This window comes from Cygnus atratus, chromosome 5 (genome assembly GCF_013377495.2).
Source record: "Cygnus atratus isolate AKBS03 ecotype Queensland, Australia chromosome 5, CAtr_DNAZoo_HiC_assembly, whole genome shotgun sequence".
NCBI lineage: Eukaryota > Metazoa > Chordata > Aves > Anseriformes > Anatidae > Cygnus > Cygnus atratus.
In genome coordinates this window covers 18,561,976-18,584,739 of record NC_066366.1, presented here as the reverse complement: position 1 = coordinate 18,584,739, position 22,764 = coordinate 18,561,976, and the positions used below count along the sequence as shown (strand labels likewise).

Below are 22,764 nucleotides of genomic sequence, written 5' to 3'. Positions count from 1 at the left end.
AATGTCTGTACAGGAAGTAAAATTGTAAATAAGAACACGCAGCTGTGTTACCAATGAAGTTTTACATTGAGATTTTAAAGATTGCTTGTTGCAATAAGCACAGAATTGGATAACAACTCATTACTGTACGAGTCTGCTTGAATGACAGATGTGCTAAATTTATTATGAAATAGCACTGTACTTAAGATACTAGTTTCAGGTTATACTCAAGAAAGAAAATCACCACATACTGGAGTTCCAAAACAGAAGAAATGGAAAAAAAAACACTGGCAGAAATTTTACAGTGCTTCTGTGACAGATAAGATGTTCACAACATTTACCTACCATCGCAAAATAGTTACTATTAACCATAATTGGTCCACGTCCTCTAAGGTAGATATATTCTTCCCACCAATCACTAACCTGCAGCATGAAGAACAAGAAAATGAGTAAGACCTCATCATTTCCATAGTCTGTGTTTATGTTAATGACTCCACAACGCTCCACACAGAAGCAGCGTGGAAACTGTTAGCTTGCCCTTCCACTTAGAAGCATGCAAACAGACCAAAATCCTCCACGAAATTCTGTTAATATTTAGGGGAAAACAACAACAAAGGGTGAAAAAATTAAATTCAGCTATAGCTCTCTGACCATAAGCTTCTGAAGAAGTCATCATCTTCATATAACGCTTAAAATGCAACAAATCTCCTGAATGTGAAGTATGCCAGGGTAACTGTAGAACATCATAGTTTACCTCAGGCTAACTTGTACAGCTAGATTTTAGATAATACCTCAGGAAGGAATTATATTACACAGTTCTCACTGTGGTATTGGGGTCTGGATTTTTTTTTTTGGTAAAAAAAAAAAAAAAAACATTTGTTATGATTCTTTACCTCACTTTCATATGCTTTACCTGCTCTACATAAAAAAATTGTCCTAAATCCCTCTTCTACCTGGTCAGCCACACAGTGTTGAATTATAAATCTTAACAAGGTAACGAACAGCTTACAAGCAATCATTACAGCTAAATTACCAGCTCCAGAAGAATAAACATAGAAATGAAGATCCGCTCTTTCAAGTTTCATTTGCAACACTGTTTACTAAATCCCAGATCAAATCACTTCTGTAAAGCGGTCTCCACTTTACACAAATATTAGTCGATTTCAGTTGCTTTCTTCAACTTCAATTTCTTTTAAATGTTAAGCCAAAAATGCAACAAAGAACAAATAAAATAAGGTCAGTTGAATAGTTAAGTCTCCTGCTTATCTACTTACATAGTTTGTGGCCCACCAGGATTTGAGCTTCAAATACCACTGAAGCCTTGGTCCCAAATTAAATGCAAAGTCTTTGGCAAGACCTTCCATTCTTTTGAACTCTTCATCATTCATAAGTGGCCGGACTGATTCCAGATACTAGAATACAGGAAAAGAATCAGCATCAGTGTAGTCACCGACATGTAGCTTCTCATTGTTTCTACACAAAACATCTGAACAGTAGACAGGGTATTCAGACTGAATACGTAAGGCTTCAAATGTTATGTTGTAACAGTAAGAGTATACTCTCTTCTAAACATTTGACTGTGAAGTATAAAAATGAGATCTTTTCCACACATTTGTCAGCAAATTGCAAGTGAAAAAGGTCACTTTTCTAAGATATACATTCTCCCCTCAAGAGCAGAACATATTTCAAATAAAGTATTTATTGTATTAAAGAACTCAGTATATAAGCTTTAACTCATTTCTTTTTTCCTTTTTTAAAGTAAGTTGGAAACATTTGGAAATGTTTTTGTTCCTTAAAAATTATGATACTGCTTCTTTAGCATGATGCAGAGAGGTTTTTTTGTCTCAAAACCAAGAAAATCAAATCTTCAGCTTCTATGACATACTGCCCTACTTACACACTTTGCTGCATTTTTGTTTCATAAAACACATTTGTGTGCGTGTTAGGGAATGTAACAAAACCAAGATGTATCAGAAGCCCTGGAAGTCACACTTCACTGGACAGTGTTACATCAATAGATATCATATCATTCAACGTGAAGCAAGCCAGCTTCAAACTGTCATTGGTTTTAGTGGTTTGTCATAGGCCTTGTTTTAATTTCTATGGAGAAGTTTTAATCCATTAGACAACATTAATACTACCATGCAATGATTTTATAAGACATGGCAAAAAAAAAACCAAAACAGACAACCAAAATCACAATGGCATCTAAATACAGATTAAATCTTACTAAGGAAAGTGAATTAAGTTCAACATACCCTATTGACTGTGTCTTTAACAGCTGGAACCGGCAATCGTGGTAAAGATGTCTGGAAACTGTATAGCATGGGCTTACGTCCCGAGAAGAGCTTTACAAGTGTCTGAAGAAAAAACAAAACCAAAATACACACCCCAAATTATTAGGTTCCACAAAGGAAAGTGACAAGAGTAATAAGGAATAACATAGCTCTGAGTTCCTTTCATCAGTAAGTGATACATTTAGCAAACTACCATCTTTATCATTGTTTCACAAAGTTAAAAAGGCACTGACAAACTAACTTCCTAAAGGTTGAAATATCATGTCAGTTGAAGAAATTGTGTCATGGAGTCTTCCTGTCTTCCCACACAATCTCTTAGTTGTTAAGCAATATTGTTGTTCTTGTGTGGCATGCCTCGATCTCAAAGAAAAACAGAGACAGAGACAGTTACTTAGTGCTTTGTTTCTTCATACATTTCCTCTGTGAAGAATAAAGAAGTGAGTCTACCTGTTGATATTTCACTTTCATAATATGCAGTGCAAAAATCACCCTACATTGTACTTTAAAACAGGATTCATTATCAAGCCTCTCATTCAGCTAAGGATCTTAGATAACTACAGCCATCATTAAAAATAATAGTAATGCTTTGGAATCATGATTTTATATTTTCCACAGTTAGAGCTCAGTATCGATATTATAGATTTACAAGGAGTTTCTTTAAGCGTGAGACTGTCCCAGGTAGTCTACTGCACAATTTGAACACATCAAGTTGTGTGAGCATGCCAGTGTTATACTCAATCCTTCTGTTATCAAAAAAACAACCAAACAAAACAGCCAAAAGCCAACAGTTACCATTTCAGCTTCAGATTTTAGAGCAGTCCCTATTTTTCCATGAGACTGAAGACAGAAGCAGCATTTCTATCTGTGACTGCCTCTGAGCTGTGACATGCACTAGGCTGAAAGTCTAGACCATGCAGCTTCTAGACTGTACACAGAAAGATATTGAAACCATCACCCCATTTCAGCATGAAAGTAAAATCAAGCATTAAACCAATGATCCAGTGGAGCCTTTACTGTGAAATCCAATCTGGGCCCAACAGACTACATAGCATATTGCACACAGTTCAATATACTAAATGGTCCAATAGTCTGAAGACAGAAGAAAACTGAGGATTTCCTTTCACTGTTTAATTGCAAGAACTTGCCCTCTCTACCCAAATTACAAACAACTGACAAAGCTACTTATTAAAATATCCACTTTCCTCTCAATTTCCTTGGTCAGCACAGCTACAGGAGGTTGTTTCAGGCAGCATAGCCATTAAGAGTTTCAGTGTTAGCAACAAAAGACCTCCCTGCAACAAACAGATCTGTTAGATGTGCCACAGTGATCAACCCAATGAAATCTGAACGTGCTTCATGACGAGACAAATTTAAAGCTGGGTGAGAAAAAAACTCAGCTTTTCACAGGAAAATCTACTTTCCATACATAAAGACAATTTTATTCTAGAACTCAGGCAAGGCTGACACTTTCTTCAGACAGAGAGAGAGCACCTGCTCAACTGACAGAGGCAGCAAACATTTCACAGTATTTCTATTAAACTCATTGAGAATTTAACAGTTTGAGACCATTAAAGCGAGCTGACAGACACACATCCTTGATTACTTCTCCGCTTTCATATCCAGACACAGCAAACGATCTCATTCTTGCACATGTTGCATCTGTTCTAAGAATATTTGTCTTTTTTTTATTTTTAAACTGCAACTAATACTTGGAATTTCTCCTCATGCTGATCAGAAAATTTGACTTATTTAGACGCTGGAATTTTCATCCAGCCTGCAAATCAATTTATACAGTGACTGAATCACAGCTCAAGTTTTCTATCTGCATGACTATTTGAACAGAGAACAATATACTCACGCTATTATTTTCATGCTGTTAATGAGCATGAAAAGCAGCTGAAAAAACAAACAAACAAAAAACCCACACATACACATAGAAACCTCTCCTGGATGATAAAGATCTAGAAAGCTAAGGTAGTTGGTACTTTTACTAAGGAAACCAGTCTTCTCTTTTGCTGGAACTAGCTAAAGAAAAAGTAAGGAATTAAAAAAAAGATTCGTATTAAGGAGAGATGACACACTGTCGGGCATATATTTATACAGTCACCTGTTTCTAAAGCATATATAATACACAAGAAAATAGAAAAAATATATGCAACCTATAATATACAGAAGTATATAAATATAATACACAACAGAGCATGGTAAGTAGCATTACAGTTCACACTATTGAAGGCTGGTGTTATAAGCTAAGATTAACAGCTTTACCACATCTATTTGGTGAGACATGCTGAAAACCCAGACAGCAGGAGCTTCAAGCAACTGACAGAAAGCCTTACCATTCAGAGCCTGTACTGTACAAATTCGAGTCATGAGGCTCTTGACAGTGCTTCCAGGAGAAGCTAGTGACTAGAAATTTCATATTCATCTGTTACAAATGAAATTTTATTTTAATGTATATTCTGGATACCTGTTGTTGATTACCTTCCATAATAAATCATTACATGCTGTTACACGTAACTTAATTTTTGAGGCTAGAGAGACTGATTTTATCTTAGTAGAGCACTTGAATTATTTCTACATTAATATTGGAAAGAGAGTTAAAACAACTAAGTCTGAGTAACAGAAGTCACTTCATTTTTGGAGCACCTATACGTACATTCCCTCACTTGACACCTATCACTGCCTTTCAGGGAGATGACAGCCTCTTAAATCCTCTTCCAAAGCACCTCAATTATCAAGAGGAGCCAATCACTCAAATCTCACGTGTAAATTGCGTGACGAGCTACCTACCTCATGTTTTTCCTCCTACTCTTTTTGGAGTCATACCACTAAAATTGATTGAAGGGACATTCAATGTTACTTTCTTCAAATGTGGGATTAAGTTCAGAATGGATGACTAGGAACACCAGCATTTCAACTTCAACAAAGAATTAGGGTAGCACTTTGTGGGGAAGAAAGATTTTTTGGTGCCACGTACCACGAGAAATAGGTATTTGAGTCACAGAGTCCCAAGACGTTGGCAAATTTAGAAGTTATTCTTAAAGTGTTTACTCTTCCTTCTACAAGGCCATACTGAACAGTTTAATTATAGCATCAAAAAGATGATAATTAGAAATATTTAACAGCCTCCTGTCTTAGGATACAGAAACACAAGCAAGAACAAAAAAAACCTAAAAGTTATACATTTTAGGGCCTTGAAAACAAATCAGATGCACACTAAGATAAAATAGAAAGACAATATATCCTTACCATCCAAAACTTGGTGCCTGCAGAAAGTTTGCCGTGTTCAGCAAACATCCAACCATGGTAGGAAAGCAGCATTTTGAGAGAGTACCGCATTGTGACAATAAGGGCAACCCAAAGCCCTGTGCCAAAAAGTATTCCACTGACGATGTTCTGTGTTTGGTTTGACATATAGCCACTATTTAAAGAAAACAGGCAGTATCTGTCAGTTAATAGCAGTTTAAGTTTTAAAGAGAACTTAATATTGCAAACCTAAGTCCCATGGTACTACAGGCAGACATTCCAGAAGCCTGTTTGCCTCTTTTCATTAAACTCCTTTACAAACGTCCTCTCATACACGAAGAACAAAGGCAACAGAAGTTACTAACTGTGCTTCCCAAACACTCATAAAACAATGCAGTAATACTGGTACAACAACCTACATGTTTCATACCCTTATGCTTTAAGATTTATGCTTACTCTATCACAAACGTACTGTTCAAAAACTTACGAAGTTATATATAACTACCCTTAATCTCAATCCTGTCAAACTGATTTGGTTTAGAGAACAGTAAGTTTTCAGACTACTTACGTTGTATCAAGGGTTCGGTTGATTTTAGCTATTATTCCTAAAGAAGGATCAATTTTGGCATACATTGTTGACATCACACCCACAACTACAATAAGCCAGCTAGATGGGCTAGCAGGATAAACACCAGTGATAATTCCATTCTGGAAAGAAAAGCCTTCACATAATTTTTTCATACCAAAGTAGTTGACTTCATATTACCATGGAAAGAAACAAAAATCAACACACTTAAGTCATTTAGTTTAAAACAAGAAGTTAAGATTATCCAGCATTTTCTTACGCATGCTTAACTCATGAGTAAGGAACAGATTTTAGTTAAGTTTGACACAACAATACCAATAATCAAAGGAACTTAAAAAGTTTCTTTGCAGATGATACAGACAGTGCTCCAAGTCTTACTAAAAGTACTGAAATCAGCAAACTTCCTTGGAACAAATGGCATTTCAATAATTCTCACTTAGCTCTGGATCAGGCCCCTCTAAATGAATAAATGGCAAAAAATATTCTACTAAACAATACACTGAAAGCTGGAAAATTACTGTCATTGAAGCAGCCCTTCTCAAAGCTTTGTGAAATCTTTATTAAGACTACTTTAAAATATGTAAGTTTTTGAATGTTAAAAAGATGCTGAAATTAACCTGTAGTTTACCTAGCTTTTTACTAATAAAATAGATACCATTTAGGATCCCATGAACAAATAAATTCATAGAAATCTGTATCAACTATCAGTTTCATTTATACCCATAATACAGATCAGAAACATTACTACTTAGTATAACTAATTCAAGATAGATGTTCAGGTAATTTTCGAAAATACCAAACATTTCCTGTAATTTGAAAAATTTAATTTTGGTAAAGAATATATAAATCAAAAGTATATATATATATATATTTAACCTTTTTAAGTGACATAACCTTTAAAGTCACAATTATATTTTTGACCTGTGCTAAAAGATTACGTAATTACATCATCTATTATGAAGATAAGTAAATTAAAGCTATTGTTAATTTCTTATATTAGAACTTGCTTAGACCTGCTTTCCATAGAATAGATCAAAAAGATGTATCCTTTCAGTCTTGACACTGTCATTTTAGCACAGCATCAGCCAGTGCTACCTTCCTTACTATCCCTTGTTAACTGAAATCCACGCAAGTCATTCAAAATAAGGAACTTTATTTGCCACAGAGGCATAAAAATTAAGTTGTGCTTAAACAAAACTTCAATAAATCTATGAAACACTAAATAACCTTCACATTTAGTAGGCTTGGCTAATTTGAAGTACCTTGAATCTGATGAACTTTTTCTTCCATGAATGGACACCAGACAGATAAATTTGTTTGAGTGCTTCATGGCTCATCCGCAGGTCGATCCCATCTGGAGTTACTGTAAATTGAAATGCTACTGCTTGATGGGCTTCCGCCATTTTTGAAGAGAGTTCTGTCAAAAAAAAGTTTTAAAAAATTAGACTCTTTGTTCAAAGGTGCTAGGAACTATCCTATTTCTGTCAAGAAATCTTCTCCACAGTCATTTTGGAAAACATTTCAAAGCATGACAAATTTACACATGGCACTTCTCTCTTCTTCACAGGCTATGCTTGCACTTCAGTCAGCCTCTGGTATGTTAATTAAGGTACTACTCCTAACCACAGCTGCTGAAAATGGAGACAAAACACTCTCATGTAATTTCAGCCTTTTGGCAGGACTACAGTAAGCTGAATATTGTGCATACACACAATATACAAATCCCCAGCACAGAGCAGAAATTTAAAGATATAATATTTAGAAGAAGTGTATCGCAGGTAAGTAGCACCTCATTCTGCTATGATAAAGGATTTTGTTTTTCTTCCAACATTTTAGAAACAAAAGGTATTTAAAGTCTTCAACTCAGCTAGCAAAACAAAGTGGCTTTGGGCCATGCCTTCTTCTGAACTAGTCTCTTTCCCTTACTTTCAAGCTGAGTGGTCAAAACAATACGACATCACAGCCCCAGTTCTCACCAGCAAATAAATGCAAAAATTAAAGCCAAGCAGGAAAAAAAAAATCACAACTATCAGGAAAGCAACCTTCACATGAACAAATCTGAAATTAAGTAAAGAGGAAATTTAATTGAACTAATTATGCAAATATAACAAATCAAAAATAACATAAGTACAGAAAAAAGACCATCATAATGGGCAGGCATACCAGGCTAAAATAAAAACCACCAGTAATTAGAATAGAAATGCAACTGAGATGCAGTTCACATACGCATGTCTTAACTCTCTCTGAGGATACTGTCAATTTGAACTGAACTTTAAGTTCTTCTTTATCAACTTATCTTCATAGCTTCTTTCTTTCCATAAGCAGCATTTCCACACAGATACCCTGGAAGTTACCCCTACTTGTCATCACTTCACAGTAATGTTTGAGCATCTACAATCATAGATGGTCTACAAAATACAGATTTTTCTAGGCAGGCTCTACGAATAACATTGAAGTTGTTTAGTCCAAATATTCCTGAGGAGACTATTGTGATTCCAAAGTCTGTTGTACACACGGATTTATTAGCTTACCAGAAATTCTGTGCATAAATTTAAAACCAACATCCTCTTAGAAGTACAGCAAGGAGGTTAAGGAATCCATCTTCCCATTTGTAGGTCAGGATTCAAGGGCAGGTTTTAACTTCACATTTTACTGGTACGAAATACAACGTAATCAACACAAAGTGCTCTAAAGTAGCACTGGCATTTGTCTTTAAGCACAAAAGTACAACTGCTTCATACCTTTTGAATCCTAAAGGCTGAAATTTACATTTCTTCCACAAATCTGAAGCTTAGACTTCTTAGTAAAACTTAAATTCTGCTTGACCTTCATTCCTTGTAAAACAGCATGTCAGAGCTAACCAGTGCAGTTTAGCTGGGCACTTCAAAAGCAGTCTATTATGTTATAATGCACCTCCTCTTTGCTGGAAATATCCTATAATGTGAAAATCATCTGGAGGACAGAAGGTATAAAAAGGTCTATGTATGGTAAGGATTATAAGAGATTATAATGCTACATTAGAATGCTACATTAATAGCAGGCCTAGGAAATAAATACGCAATATAGAAAAAGAAGGAGCACTAGGCAGGGAAGAACAAGATAAGTACTGTTTCCCAATATCTAATAAGGTAGTTGACCAACAAGTAGTGACTGCAATATATGTAAAGTACCTGTCCCTCAGTCAGCCTCTAATGATATGCCTCTGCAATACAACTGCTCCTACAGCAGTTTTACTCTGCTATTCAGAGATCTGCATATGGTAATTCAGATGATCTCTGATCATGATGGTAATTCAGAGATCTCCCAAACACATCAGTCACTGCTCAAGTGTTAGAGGCTCAAAATCCTGGTGAATCAGACTTTTGGCTTCCGGAAGAGTACCTAAAGCTCACAATGGCGTACAGACAGAACGCAGTTTGATCTATGCTTGTACAGTGTTTCATTAAGACAACAAAGAAACCAAATCAGCTTGTAACATGAGTCTCAGAACCTTTAAGTCTCAGGTCCTGTATGCCGTAGCAACAATTGCAATCTGTAGCGCTTCATGACTCAGTCACTAACAACTGCTCATTTACAGTGGCCGTGCTGTTGGCAAGCATCAGGAAGTCAGTCAGCTGGGTATTCATTCATGTGAACTGTGCATCAGCTCTACATTGAGACCAAAACTGTGTGAGCGATGAAACAGACAGGCAACAGTAATACACGGCACACCCTGGACACAACAGGGCTCGAAAAAGGAGAGAGCAATCAAAGAATTCATCATAAGTCTGGCGCTACTATTAAGACCAGGGTTAAAAACGAAGACAGACACACACACCATATCACTATTGGGAGAATCAGGCTCCCAGACTCATCTCGAAAGAGCCACCTGGCTCTCCAGATCACACACAGAATAAGACACTGGCATCCCAGAATGTACAAGTAACAGATGAACTAGTTTCTGTTACCCTTCAAGTCCCCTACGGCTTCTCAGCCTGGGAATCCTCCTCCCAGTTTCTGAAGAGAAAGGATTTCAGGAAACCCTCCCTCCGAAGTGCATGCATTTCTAGTGTCCAATGTAGAAAAAGTTTATAAATAGCATTCATCAGAAACAGTCAACCTGATACATTAACGACATTAAATTTAGCATGATCATTAAATAAGCTTCAATAGGGAAAAGATTCCTTATTACCAAATGAAGCGCAAGTGAAAGAATATTAATCCAGCAAGAACTAATCCTGAATCAGTTAAACAAGCCCTGAAAACAAAGACAGGTTTAGTTATAGGACTGTATTACTTGACCCTGAAAGATACGAAACCATCAAACGGCTTGTTTCTTTTCATATCCTTTTCCTTTACCGAAGGAAAATAAGTCTTTAAGACTACTTTGTTTGTTCTGAATTATGATGGCGAAGTACCAAAGAGACTTCCTGGAGTGCCTTTCTTTGAACACTTCTTTTAGTTCTTAAAGGCCAATTCAATCATAAACTGCTGTACACTTCCCCTCCTTTGCATTCCTCTGCCATCACGTGCTTGCTCGCAAAGTAGGTGAAAGAGCACAGGCTGGAGGAGCATGCGCGAGATTTTAGACTTCACTTACCACTGCTGGTAAAGCAGAGCCCACATCAATCGGCTAGCTAAGACTGAAACAATAACTTCTTTTAACTTCAGGCGTTTTGGTCAGCAAACTATTTCTGTACAGCATATGCTAATTAACCTCATTCCCAGCAGTGAGCCATAACGAAGAGCTTACGGCCTTAGAAGCTTGGCCAAGTCTTTCTTAAAGGCAAAAAAGAGAAAGATGAACACAATTTCTACACGTAAACTTAAACAGTTATTTTCATATTTTGAGTGTTCCTTTATAGAATTAACATATCTTAAAGACACATTTGCCCCCTAACTTGGTTTGATTTTATTTTATTGAAGGAGAAAGCTGTCTGTTCTCTGCTCTTTTCTGGTTTTAGTTCAATTCGAACATGCTGTAACAGCTGCAAATGCTTCTCCTCCTCCCTTCTCATACCTCAACTTGAGCCAATCAAAACTTACCACGATTTTTTTCCATTGTTATAAACAAAATACTGCTAGGTTGGAAGCTGGATTTTTAGTCAAGAAAACACATAGCATGCTGTGAGGCTCAAGCCCTGATAGACCTAACGGTCTGAAAATTGTAAAATGGAAAAACTATGTTGGTTTGTCTACTACACATAAAGCCTCCTCACTGTGCTGTTTCTGCAATTTCAGGACATTGTCACTCCAAAGACCAAGGTTTAACTTTTTAGCTTCTCATGCCCACAGTCCTAACGATTTCAGGGTGCAAACACCAAACAGTCAGCTTTATATTAGGGCCTACATGTTCCTACTTCCAAGGAGATGTTGGTCTCAGCTCTGGGAACTCTGAAGCTACAAGAGATCCCATGTCCAGGAAACTTCCATTTAGTCAGACATGGAAGAAGTCTCTTTGGGTTTGTAATGTCTCTCTGAGAGATACAATACAAAACGCAATGTCTAAAAAGACAGTGAAAGAATTTTCATGTGTATCTTAAAAAGCACCAGGCCATCATACAAACGAGTTAAATTTATCAGTGTGCATTGAGTGAAACAAGTTATTAATTCCTGAAACAGTTACTTTTGGAAATGCTATTGAGTATGAACTTTTTATGTGTTTCTGCAGGTTTAATAGGCTTTACATGGATAAAATGAGAGTGTTAAAAAAAGCTACGGAAAGCCAGCACCTCCCCATCACAAAAAGCAATTCCTCTCCCTTTAAAGGGATATCCATATTGCCCCTTATCTCAGGGCTCATACAATACATTTTCTCTAATTCCTACTCCTCTTGGAATAGGGAAAAATCCAGCCATTTCTCCTTGTATATAGTCCAAACACTCACCAGGAAGAGACATTATTTAAATGCAGTTTTCACATCCACAGATTCTTCTCCAGCAAAGGAAGCAAATTAACAAGTGCAGGGTAAAAACTAAGAGAAATCTTATTCATACAACCCTGAACGGCTAAAATCTGGGTGAAAGGATTCTCTGACTCCCACTTCAAGCAACCTTAAAAATTTAGTTTGAAGCTCTCTTTGTAGTATTTTGACATCTCCTTGTACGTTAGCTTTTATATATGGTGCATACATCTGTCAGGAATCAAACTCAGTTCATCCAACAAATCCCTCCAATGATTTTACTTTGGCAATCAATGGTTGACTCTCTTCTTGAAGAACAGTGACTGCTGAGAATGCCGCCACATACCACCCTGTACTAGGTTTAATACTACCACAGTATTCTCAAATAGACGTCTTTGACACCCAAACTGTTGCTCATTGGTGGTGGGCAGACTTGCAGCATTATATATCCCTGTGCTAGGAGTTAAAATATGCTGCTGGATTCAGAAGAACCTGGAAACCATTATAACCTCACACAGAGGCACACATCTCTTCTAAGGAAGAAAAACAATTTGAACTTCCTTCAGGAAACGAGCTTGCCACAGCTTTTAGAAGAAATGGTCATCAAAAATTCCCATTTGCATCTTCATTTGTTAACATTATTTTGGTGGTTTAGGATAGATCCCTGAATGCGAAGTCTAAGGACAGACTTAATGAATCAGAGCCCTGGGTTAAAACACTAAAACACCTGCACTGTGTGTGTGTTTTAAAAGACATTTATCAAGTATTTTGTCTCTCCCAATTAAGCTCTTATTAATACATAAATACGCATTTTCTACTTCCTTGAAAAGTCAAAACTATGAGTGCATTTTGTTTATATAAATCAATAATTGTGACCAAAACTGATCACTTCATACCAGATACTAAAAGCAAGATAATCATAAAAAATGAGGTTCCTAATTCTCTTCCTGGATTATTCTTTATTTCTCTTCAGATTTCTGCCATTGACGTTCCTCTGTCAGTTACACTTACATTAAGCAGCAGGATTTCTTCTTACACAAACATAAAGACATTTTTTGCAAGACTTTAACCTTTTAAGTGTAGATGGGCAACATTCATCAAGGATGTCTTTGCCTATTTAAATTTTGCACAAGTTCTAAGGCCTTATCAAACTGGCATCCTCCCAGATGTTTGGCAGAAAAAGCAGTATCTTTCCAACTTCTTAAATAAGGTTGAAATAAAAAAAAAGAAAGCATGAACCACCATTCAGCAGATGGACACACAAGTTGGAGTGGCTGACAGACCAGGGGGTTGTATTGCCGTTCAGATGGGCTGAAGAAACGGGCAGGTTGAAACCTCATTAAGTTCAACAAAGAGAAGTGCAAAGTCCTGCATCACAACCCCGTGCGTTACCACGTGCTGGAGACCAGGTGGAAATCAACCCTGCAAGTTGCACAAGGAGCCAGCAAGGGGCCCCTTGCAGCAGAGGAGGTTCACAGAGCCCTGGGACGCATCAGGAAGAGCCTTGCCAACAGGTCAAGGGAGGTAATGAGGCCCCATCTGGAATTCTGTTTTAGGCTCCCCAGTACCAGAGAAGAAGCTACTGGAGAGAGTAGTCATCAAGTGAAGAGCGATTAAGAGGACTTGGAACACCTCTCCTGTGAAGACAGGCTGAAAGAGCTATGGCTGTTCAGCCTGGAGAAGAGGCTTGCTCAGGAGGGATCTTATCAAATCAAAGGGTATAAATATCGGAAAGGTAGGGTGCAAAGAGGACAGAGTAAGGCTCTTTTCAGCAGTGCCCCGTGCCAGAACAAGAGGCACTGGACACACACTGAAACACAGGAGGGTCCATCTGAACGTGAGGATTTTTTTTTTTAATATAATTATTTTATACTGTGATGGGGCCCAGCACTACTCGTCCAGAGAGACTGTGAAGTCTCTGTCCCTGGGGATATTCAAGAGCTATCTGGACATGGTCCTGGACAACCAGTTCTAGGTGATCTTGCTTCAGTGGTGGGGCAGTTGGATAAGATGACCTCCAGAGGTCCCTTCCAGCCTCAACCATTCTGGAACTGTTGGCATAAGAGCAAAATAAAACAAAAATCCTGTATTCTTTTTAGGAAGGGGACACTTGGCATTCAAGGATCTCAAGTCCTGCAGTCAGGGAGAAGAAAACAAGCACTACGCACAGAGCAGAATAGAAAAAAAGAAGCAATTGCACAAAGTGCCTTACAAATACCATGCTCTTCTTCTTTAATCTTCCTTTTACATATTTATGTACCAGGCATAGCATTTCAGGAAAGAATACATGGAGAGCTGGAAGAACGCCTTCAAAGGCATGAAAAGAATGACAAAGTTTAGAATTTCAACGCTAGGTTCAGAAGAAAATAAAAAAAACATCAATATAGAAGAAGAACAAAGTTCTCAATCAAGTCATGCAAAGTTCATTATCCCCTTAATGATGTTTAGAAAGTCCCTTGGGATGTCCTGAGTGCAACACAAAGCATCCAAACTCCAGCAGTCAGTATCTGTAGCATCCCATTTACAGCGGAGCCTGTACGTAGAACAAAACTCCCAGTTCGCCATTAGCGCTGCTCACGTTGAGCACAAATACAAAACCTTTCTCAAAAACAGAGTTTTAACTGTATAGCTACCAGAGATTCTTCCTAAAATTTGATTTTTTTAGTAGATCTACTTCAAAAATATAAGGGCTGAACAAGAAATCTTATGCATAAACAATTCAATTGCTTTAAAAGAACAGCACACCTTGGAAGTCAAATTGGGAACAGATGTTTAAATGGAACAAGTTTTCTGCAACTGACAAAAGAATACCATTAGTTTGGATAACAAAAGCAGCTGGATTTTGCAGTAGGATTTGCACGTAGATTTTACATGAACTTTTCAGACAATTCTTCACCTGATTTTTTTTAAACATTATCCCAGTAACTTTGTCCTCGCTAAAAGCACCAGTGTGTTACTATAGAAGGTTTATACACTTATGTAGTCATTTTGAACATCACTACATTGTTGAATGAGAGTTAGTCAGTCTAGAGCAGGTAGATTTCTCATACAAGTGATGGGAAACAATACAAACTCCTACTAAAAAGTGAGCCCTTGGAACTTAATGCTGCATGCATATATCTAGAGGAAGGGAAAACAGTGACTGGCCCTATCAAATCAAGAGCCTGTGTTCAGCAACGAAGCTGATGTGACTTCAGTGAGGCATTTTCACACTTTGCTACAAGTACAGCAGATTTAGTCACTGAAGTATATGCTGTACAGCAGTATCCAGCACCAATGCAGTAACTCAGTCACATCTGCTCTGATGTGAGTACCCCCGTACCACCACCTGACACAACCTATCCTCTAGCATTAGGGCAGAATTTTGGTAGGGCAGGCAGCTAACCAGAGGATGCCAAAGACACTTTTACTCACAAGCATCTGGTGCTCCTTTGATGCACAGCTGAACAAACTTCAAAACGACACATAAAGCATCCAGTTCAACAGAAATCCAAACAAAGATAAAAGTTGTCTAAATGTACATGCATTAAAATTTCCAAAAAGGTCACTATGCCTCCCAAAGGAAATTAAGTTTTTGATCTATCTTCAGTAAACAGCATCAAATATACAGCCGAAACATTTAATCATGACCAAAAAGACATTTGTTTGTTGAATATTCTACTAGCTAATGCCACTTTCTTGCAGTGTAGATTAGAGTTCTGCAAAAATGTAACAAGATAGCTTAGAAAGAGTAGAGGGCTTACTCATAAGCCACGTGATATTTTGCAAGTAGCTGACTTCTGAACTTGCTGTAAAGATTAACCAACACTGTTATTCACTTAAGAATCTCTATTTCTAACTAGCTTCCTTGAATACCAACTTTCAGTAATAACTAACTATGTTTGAGACTCCTGCCCAAGTCTTACCAACAACTCACTCACCTTACAGTGATTAAGCATACTCTAACAGGTCTACAGACACAAAATCATTAAGAGAAATCTGAGCGGAGTAAAGCCAAGCCATGCCTTTGCAATAAACGGTCATGAAAATTAAAGACACTCAACAGGGCATCTCAGGTGAACCTAATGACTACTGTATAGAAATAAAATGAACCAAATGATCACTCCCCTTTAAAATTTGCATTAAATGATAATCGACTGAATGCTATGTTAATCTGTAAGTTAAATTGACAGGCCCTCTCATGCCTTGTTAGTTGCGACTGAAACAAGCTAAAATCAGTTTGTCTCCTAGAAGCTGAAGGTGATATTTATTTACGCGTGAGTTCTCTCAAATTCTCAAAATAAGACTACTAGGCCAGTGTGTGAAGTGGCTTAACCAAAGCATCAAAGAGAAAGGAGCTTCTCCCTCAGCACCCATTACGAAAGTTTTGCAGGGTGGTTTTTTCTTTTTTTTTTTTGTTACTGCTAATCATTGGCTCTAATCTCTCTCATCCTCATTTATGGCTGAGGTCCCCTTACACTGCAATGTTTTAAAGGATTCCTTACATATAAAAATGAACAAATGCTGTGATCCGAGCCTAGCAGAAGACCTGAGTACATGTGCTTCTACAGGTACAGCAACACTGCAAACCTCACCCACAGCAGACTGAAATCAGAACACCTCAGCAGTACTGCCCCACTGACCAAGCTATCAGCTTGTGACCTGTCCAGCATTCTCCAAGATCACTTCTGGGTATAGATTAGCTACCCTCTGCAGGCAACTTCTTTGGAATCTTGGCCCAATTTCTTGACCCCCTTCCCACGTGCTAAACTGTAATGGGAGGCATATGTGAAAGGATGAGATAACAACAAAACACCCACAGACAAACAAACAGACCAACGAATGAAATGTGAACATACCTGAACAGCTCTGTCTGCCTCAAAAAAGGACTTGAAACCTGCTTGTCACACAGAAGTCTTCTGTCCCACAGGCTCACCGCAGCTGGACTCTTGGGAGGTCAGGACACACTCAGAGCCAGATTCATTCCAATGCTGTCAGCTGCTAATATCCATTAAGCTACAGCAATGGCAAACAGTTAACTGTAGCTCTGAAACAGAAAGAAAAACAATTTGAACTTTGAATCACACACAGCTTTCAATGGCTCAGGACTGGATCAGACTGGAACCATTTAGGGAGAACTGATGCCAAAGGAGAAAATTGTCACAAACAGCAGCTCTGAAACAGTGGTTTTTACTACACTGGATGAATAAACTGGACTAATCTGTCTGCATGTAACAGCTCCGAGACGGCAAAGAACCGTGGGATGAACAAAGTTCATCCACTACTCTGCTACCCTCTCGGTTATTTCTGGGGGCTGAAATTAGTGGTTGCTGGCTAGCTGCAGTAAGAGAGGTGATCTTGGGTGCCTGACTCCAAGGCTAGTTTCATCTTGCAGTTTAAGACAAGTAAATGCAAGTGTTTGCTTAAAGGCTTTAAACTCCCATTACAGTCAAACCAGATACTATCAAGATTTCTTGGAGACATGTTCACAGAACAGACTGCTTTCACTGACACCTCCAGGAGAAAGATCACGGACAGTAAGCTGGCTCCTTACCTAGCAAACAGCCACGCAAAGGAGAGAAAGTATAGCAAACAACGTGCTAATTACCAGGCTAATCCCTACAGTTTATGGATCATATGGCCTGTCTCCTCCTCCTGAATAGCATGCTGCTATACAACACGGTTCTGTAATGTACACTCCATCAAAACCAACCACAACAAGAATCCCACTGTCACACTCCAGAACTGTAATCAAAACTGAAACTCGTACAATTTTCATTATTTACAACATTTTCATTATAGGTTTGGACATACCGTACTGTTCCTAGATATTTTACATAATTCTAGTCTCCACTGCAATATGTTATACAGTACACATTCCAGCAAGCCACCTCTTCTGACCTTCTCAAAATTCACAATAATCTTGCTGAGTAAGAGATAAGCACACACACCAAAAAAAAAAAAAAAAACCACACCACTGAACAGCTACTGTACTATGCAGAAACCTCCCTCCCCCCTCAAAAACCTAAGCACTAGGACCTGGTTACTTTAAATACTGCTATAAAAGACGCCACTTAGGCATTTAATTACAGTAGTTTTCTCTCTTCTTTCTCCCTTTGCACTAATTAGCTTCTAAGCTCATGCAGTAAAGAATTATGTTTATCCCCTCTGTGGTAACAAACGTTTCTAGAACTGCAGGACTTTCAGCAGCCCTACAAGATGTCCATCTTCCAGCATCTCCAAAGTCCAAAAACATGACCACAATGTCAGGTGACCAAGGACAAAATGAAGGAATTACTATTACAATAGTTCAATGATCGTTTACTGTGTAAGGACGTAAGTCCGGAATACTGAAGAGCCACATCTAAATATTTTCCTAATATTTAAGCCAACCATTCAAAATAAAGTTAATCCAGACACTGAAAAGAGGGATGCTTTTGAGCCATATATCTTATTTTTCTGGAGTTTGGGACTATGATACAGCACTGTGCAGGGCAAAGTCAATATATTCAGAATATATATAAAAAAAAAAAAGTGTATTTTCTTTAAATAAAAGCTTCCACTTAGGTCACTCTTTACGCAAGACTTTCCAGAACCGGTCACGCACCACGCTGGGGATGCAGTGTTCCAGCCACCCCTGCGTGCAGCCAACACAAACACCCCTCTGCCACGCACGCACCAGACCTCCAGCCGCTCCACGAGCGGGAACATGCTGCTGACTTGATCCGATTCCGCTTGATCCGATTCCACTTGATCCGATTTGTCCCGACCCGATCCCCGCCGCAGGACACCCGGAGCCAGCACCCTGGCCACGCCCCCTATGGGCGGGACCACCTCGTAACCACACCCCCCGTCCACAAACCACGCCTCCCCGGCCACGTGACCGCTGCCGGGAAGTGGGTGAAAGGTCGCGGCACCGAGCCCGAGCTGGCAGCCAAGGGCTGCCCCAAAGGCAGTAGCAGCGCCCTCAGCTCGGGGCACGTTCGGGTTTGCTCAGAGCTCACACGCCTCAGCTGTTGGATGTCACGGGTTTTTTTTAACCTAGGAGTAGCGTTTTCTTGCAGGAGGATGCTCTGTAGGGGGCTGTAACCCCCCAAAACGTCCCCGAGTTCCCAGTGCAGCTGCTTCTTGCAGCAGGTCACGGCTCTGTCAGAGCCTTATTTCTGTGTGAGCAGGTAAAGTTACACTTCTGCATCAATGGAGAGCCGCGTCACTCACCTACAACATCACCTGCAATATTACAATTCGGTAATTATTAGTTGTATCGACAAATCAAGAACACGTTCCTGGTGCTTACTGTACAATTCACATTGGACAGAGGACACACGACCACGTTAGACAAGCGCATAGATCCAGAAACTGAAGAGGGCAGACAGGAAAATATAATTGAGAAGTCCAGCACAAAACATCCTTCCCAGTCTCACTGCTGCACTCCTACACACGTGATAAGGAAATGAGTAGTCCTCTGTACAGTAATTTCCTCTACACTGCAGAGTTTCAACACAATCGTCCTTCAAGTGCTGATACATTGCCAGGTGAGAGGAGCAATGGGCCGCTTCTCTCCATCCTACTTTGCACTTTTTCCTTCCCCAAAAAAGGCACCCGACGCTGCAGCCCCACCATCAGTACCACAGCTAATATAAATAACTAAAGTCACACTTAATGCTGATTTTTCCATTGAAAACTGAAGACACGGCACAAAACATTCACGGTGCGTAAAAACGTGGCGAGCAAACGGAGACCAAAAGCTGCTGCTAGACCTGACCTCTCCCTTCCGCAACGAGCCTATTCAGCACGCCCACCCAGCAAACCCGGGCCCCGTGAGCAAAACGCGCACAGAATTACACCTCAAAAGCACTTTTTACGGTGACTACGGTATTTCTGTGTAAGTTTCACAGCTTTTAGCCGCGTTAGCGCGCAACCCGGTGGCACACAGAACTTGGCAGCGCGCAACCCCACCGGGGATAAAAAGCCTGAGGGGTGCTTCTGGAGCCCAAAACAGGGGGGAGCAGCCCCGGCTCCCCACGGGGCCGCGGTGTCCCCCTCACCACAACCCCGTCCCCACCGCCTCTCAGCCGCCTCCCGCTACCCACACCGGGAACACCTCAGAGGGCACGCCGGCGGCTCAGCCCCGCTTCGAGAGGCTCCCCCAGCCCAGCCGGCCGCCACCCACCTGCTGAGGGCCGCCGCCGCTCAGCGGCTCCACAAAGTGCGGCCCAGAGCCGGCCGAGCGCAGGAGACCGGCGGCGGAGCAGGGAGGCAGCGAGGGAGGGAGGCAGCGAGGGAGGGCGGTGGCCGCTCCCCTCACACGCCCCGCCGGAGCCGCGCTTGCCGCCCGCTCCGCCATTGGCTGCCTGTGGAGAAGGGGGCGGGGATTCGCCGGCAGGGCGGAGGGGCGGGAAGGGCGGCAGGGGCTGATAGGCCGGCGGTGGGGGGTGCTGGGGTGTGATTGGCGGGCGGCGCCCGGGGGACGGGATGTGAAGGGAGGTGTTATGGCGGCCTGAGGGGAGATGGGGGGGCGGGTGAGGGGAGATAGGGGGTGGTAAGTTGGGATGGGGTTGTGGGGAGCGGTGTCAGGGGGCTCACAGGGCTCCTGGGGCATGGAGGCGGCCGTGTCCGGGCGATAAAACCCCAGGGATTGCGAGGAGAGGCAGTGGGGGTGTTGAGTTGTTGGGATACGGGTGTACATTGGGGTAACATAGCACACTGGGGACCTGTCTGTGGTGCCAAGATGGGCTCCCTGTGAGGGCGCAGCAAATGCAGGGGGCTGAAGGAGGTACGCTCGGTGCTTCCCAAAAGTAATTGCAGTCTTCCAAAAATGCAAAATCATGGAAGTAATCTAAATGAAAGTGTCAGTCATGGAGCAGAATGGCATGCAAAAGTTGAAATGATTAAATTTTATGCTTGCAATGGGCTAGTCACTTTTGGGTTTCAAGAGGTCAGAGCTTGAATATCTCAGATGCTCTGTTTGATTTCAGTATGACAGGTGCAGGAAGTCTGCTCTGTCCTTTCTGAAATGACGTCAGACTACAGTGGTGTCAACACGAAGGTTCTGAACTAGGACAATTTGGGATTTATAATCTTTCCCTTGTGGGCAGATCCACCCAACCCCACAGTCCTGCCAGCTGGAATTTCCAGGATGTGCCTGAAGGCTCCAAAGCACACAAACATATGATGAAATCCAGACGTGTGGACACTACACGCTGAGCCTCTCCCATAGCCTTAAGATCATGCAACGTAAATAAAACGAAACATTACTGGTCAGAATTTTCACCTCCAGTGTTCCATGTCTAATGATGTGATTTTAAGATGTTACTACCCCAGGAAGAAGCATAAATCCCAGAAGAAAACAAGGAGAGGAGATTTAGATCTACTAGTATTAGCAAGAGGAGGGGAAAAAATAAAAAATAAGTAAATCACCACAAACCCAACTATGCCCCAAAGTTCAGCGGCATCCATGTTTACATGTATTTAGCCATAACAGGTATGGCTAAAAAATATATAATGTAACTTGAAGAGTTAGAAGAAGGTAATTAATAACTTTTGTCTCTTTGGTGTATGTGTTCTACAAGAAGATTAAAAATAAAAAATCATCTGCATATTTTTCATTATGCACAAAGACAACCTAAAATGTCTTGATGTTTGTTGTTGATGATTTTTTTTTGTCCAGGTGCTTTTTACCTTTGAAATATTAAACAAGCAAAAAACACATTTACACACACGCAAATCTGCTTTCTCTCATTCTACCAGGAGTTTCCTCATATCTTTGTCCCCAGCCAACATGTTCATCTACACGGTAATCAGGAAGGAATCAGTCAGCTGGGAACAGGTGTTGGTGTTGTTTATTTTCTTCTCATGAATTAGGGAACACCTAGATAAACTTGTCATGATTCTAAGCCCCCTGCAGCTAACCTCCATAAGGACATGAAAAGCATTGCATTACATGAGGTTGTGTGAGTGTCTCTTAGCCAAACCTGACTTGGCTCTATTTTGCTGGCAGATGTAAACATAACATTACAGATAGTCCTGTGACTAGTTGCCAGTGGTCCCGCCACTATCACCTAGGTCAGGCTCTATTCACCCATTAACCCAGATGAAACAAGTCAAATACTTCCTGGAGTAATATCATCCTAATCAGAACATGATCCATCTTTTACTGTGGCTACTGCTCCATCCTCTCTGCTAACTATGCTTTCTCTTCATCAACGGACATAAGGTGATTCTGCTTCTCATGACTGGAATTGTAGTGAGCTGCAAGCCTGCAATGCGGCCTGAAATTCTAACCTTTCACTGCCCAGCAAAGATAAGTCAATTTTTTTCCCATAATTTACATATTGAATTCCTAAAAAAAAAAAAAAAAAAAAAAGATGATTACCATTAGCACAGATCACATGTGCTTGGTGCCATAAGACCTCCTAGTAATTAATTCTAATTCTTGCAATCCAAAGAAATCAAAATAATCAATGACAGGTCACGTTTATATGTGCCTAGGCAGACTGAAATAGTTTAAATGTGTCATTATAGATATGTACCTCTTGAATTAAATCCTTCTGATCAGCTTACCCCAGTTCTTCAAGATTTCTTCGCTTCTGTACACGCAACATGGCTTCTTTGCAGCAGCTTTTCTTATATAGTACTGTACTTGGCATTATTTTTGCTTTTATCTATTTTTTTAACAGATTTTAATCATGTCAAATCACTAAACCTTAAGCCTGGATCATGTTTGGAAGTTGGTTATCCTCAACAAGATTTTGCATTGTTCTCTTTTGGTGTTTTTGTTTGTTTTGTTTTTG

At 40.0% G+C, this 22,764-nt stretch overlaps 1 protein-coding gene across 6 annotated transcripts in view; it reads right to left on the bottom strand.

The window, feature by feature from the left end:
* The window catches only part of CPT1A (carnitine palmitoyltransferase 1A), a 41,465-nt gene extending 21,126 nt beyond the window's left edge, over positions 1–20,339 (bottom strand). The window contains exons 1-9 of one of the 6 annotated variants that reach the window (XM_035552146.2): positions 18,651–18,778; positions 16,831–17,018; positions 8,853–9,063; positions 7,374–7,528; positions 6,094–6,233; positions 5,529–5,700; positions 2,238–2,339; positions 1,254–1,391; positions 325–402 (exon numbers count right to left, since the gene is read on the bottom strand). In XM_035552146.2, coding sequence (XP_035408039.1) covers positions 325–402; positions 1,254–1,391; positions 2,238–2,339; positions 5,529–5,700; positions 6,094–6,233; positions 7,374–7,514 — 771 coding nt within the window. In that variant the 5' untranslated portion in view covers positions 7,515–7,528; positions 8,853–9,063; positions 16,831–17,018; positions 18,651–18,778. Of the gene's footprint in view, positions 1–324; positions 403–1,253; positions 1,392–2,237; positions 2,340–5,528; positions 5,701–6,093; positions 6,281–7,373; positions 7,529–8,852; positions 9,064–16,830; positions 17,712–18,650; positions 18,809–20,144 lie in introns of those variants that run through there. The other 5 variants (XM_035552143.2, XM_050710935.1, XM_035552144.2 and 2 more) reach the window with 5 other exon arrangements.
* Between the last annotated feature and the right edge of the window lie 2,425 nt (positions 20,340–22,764).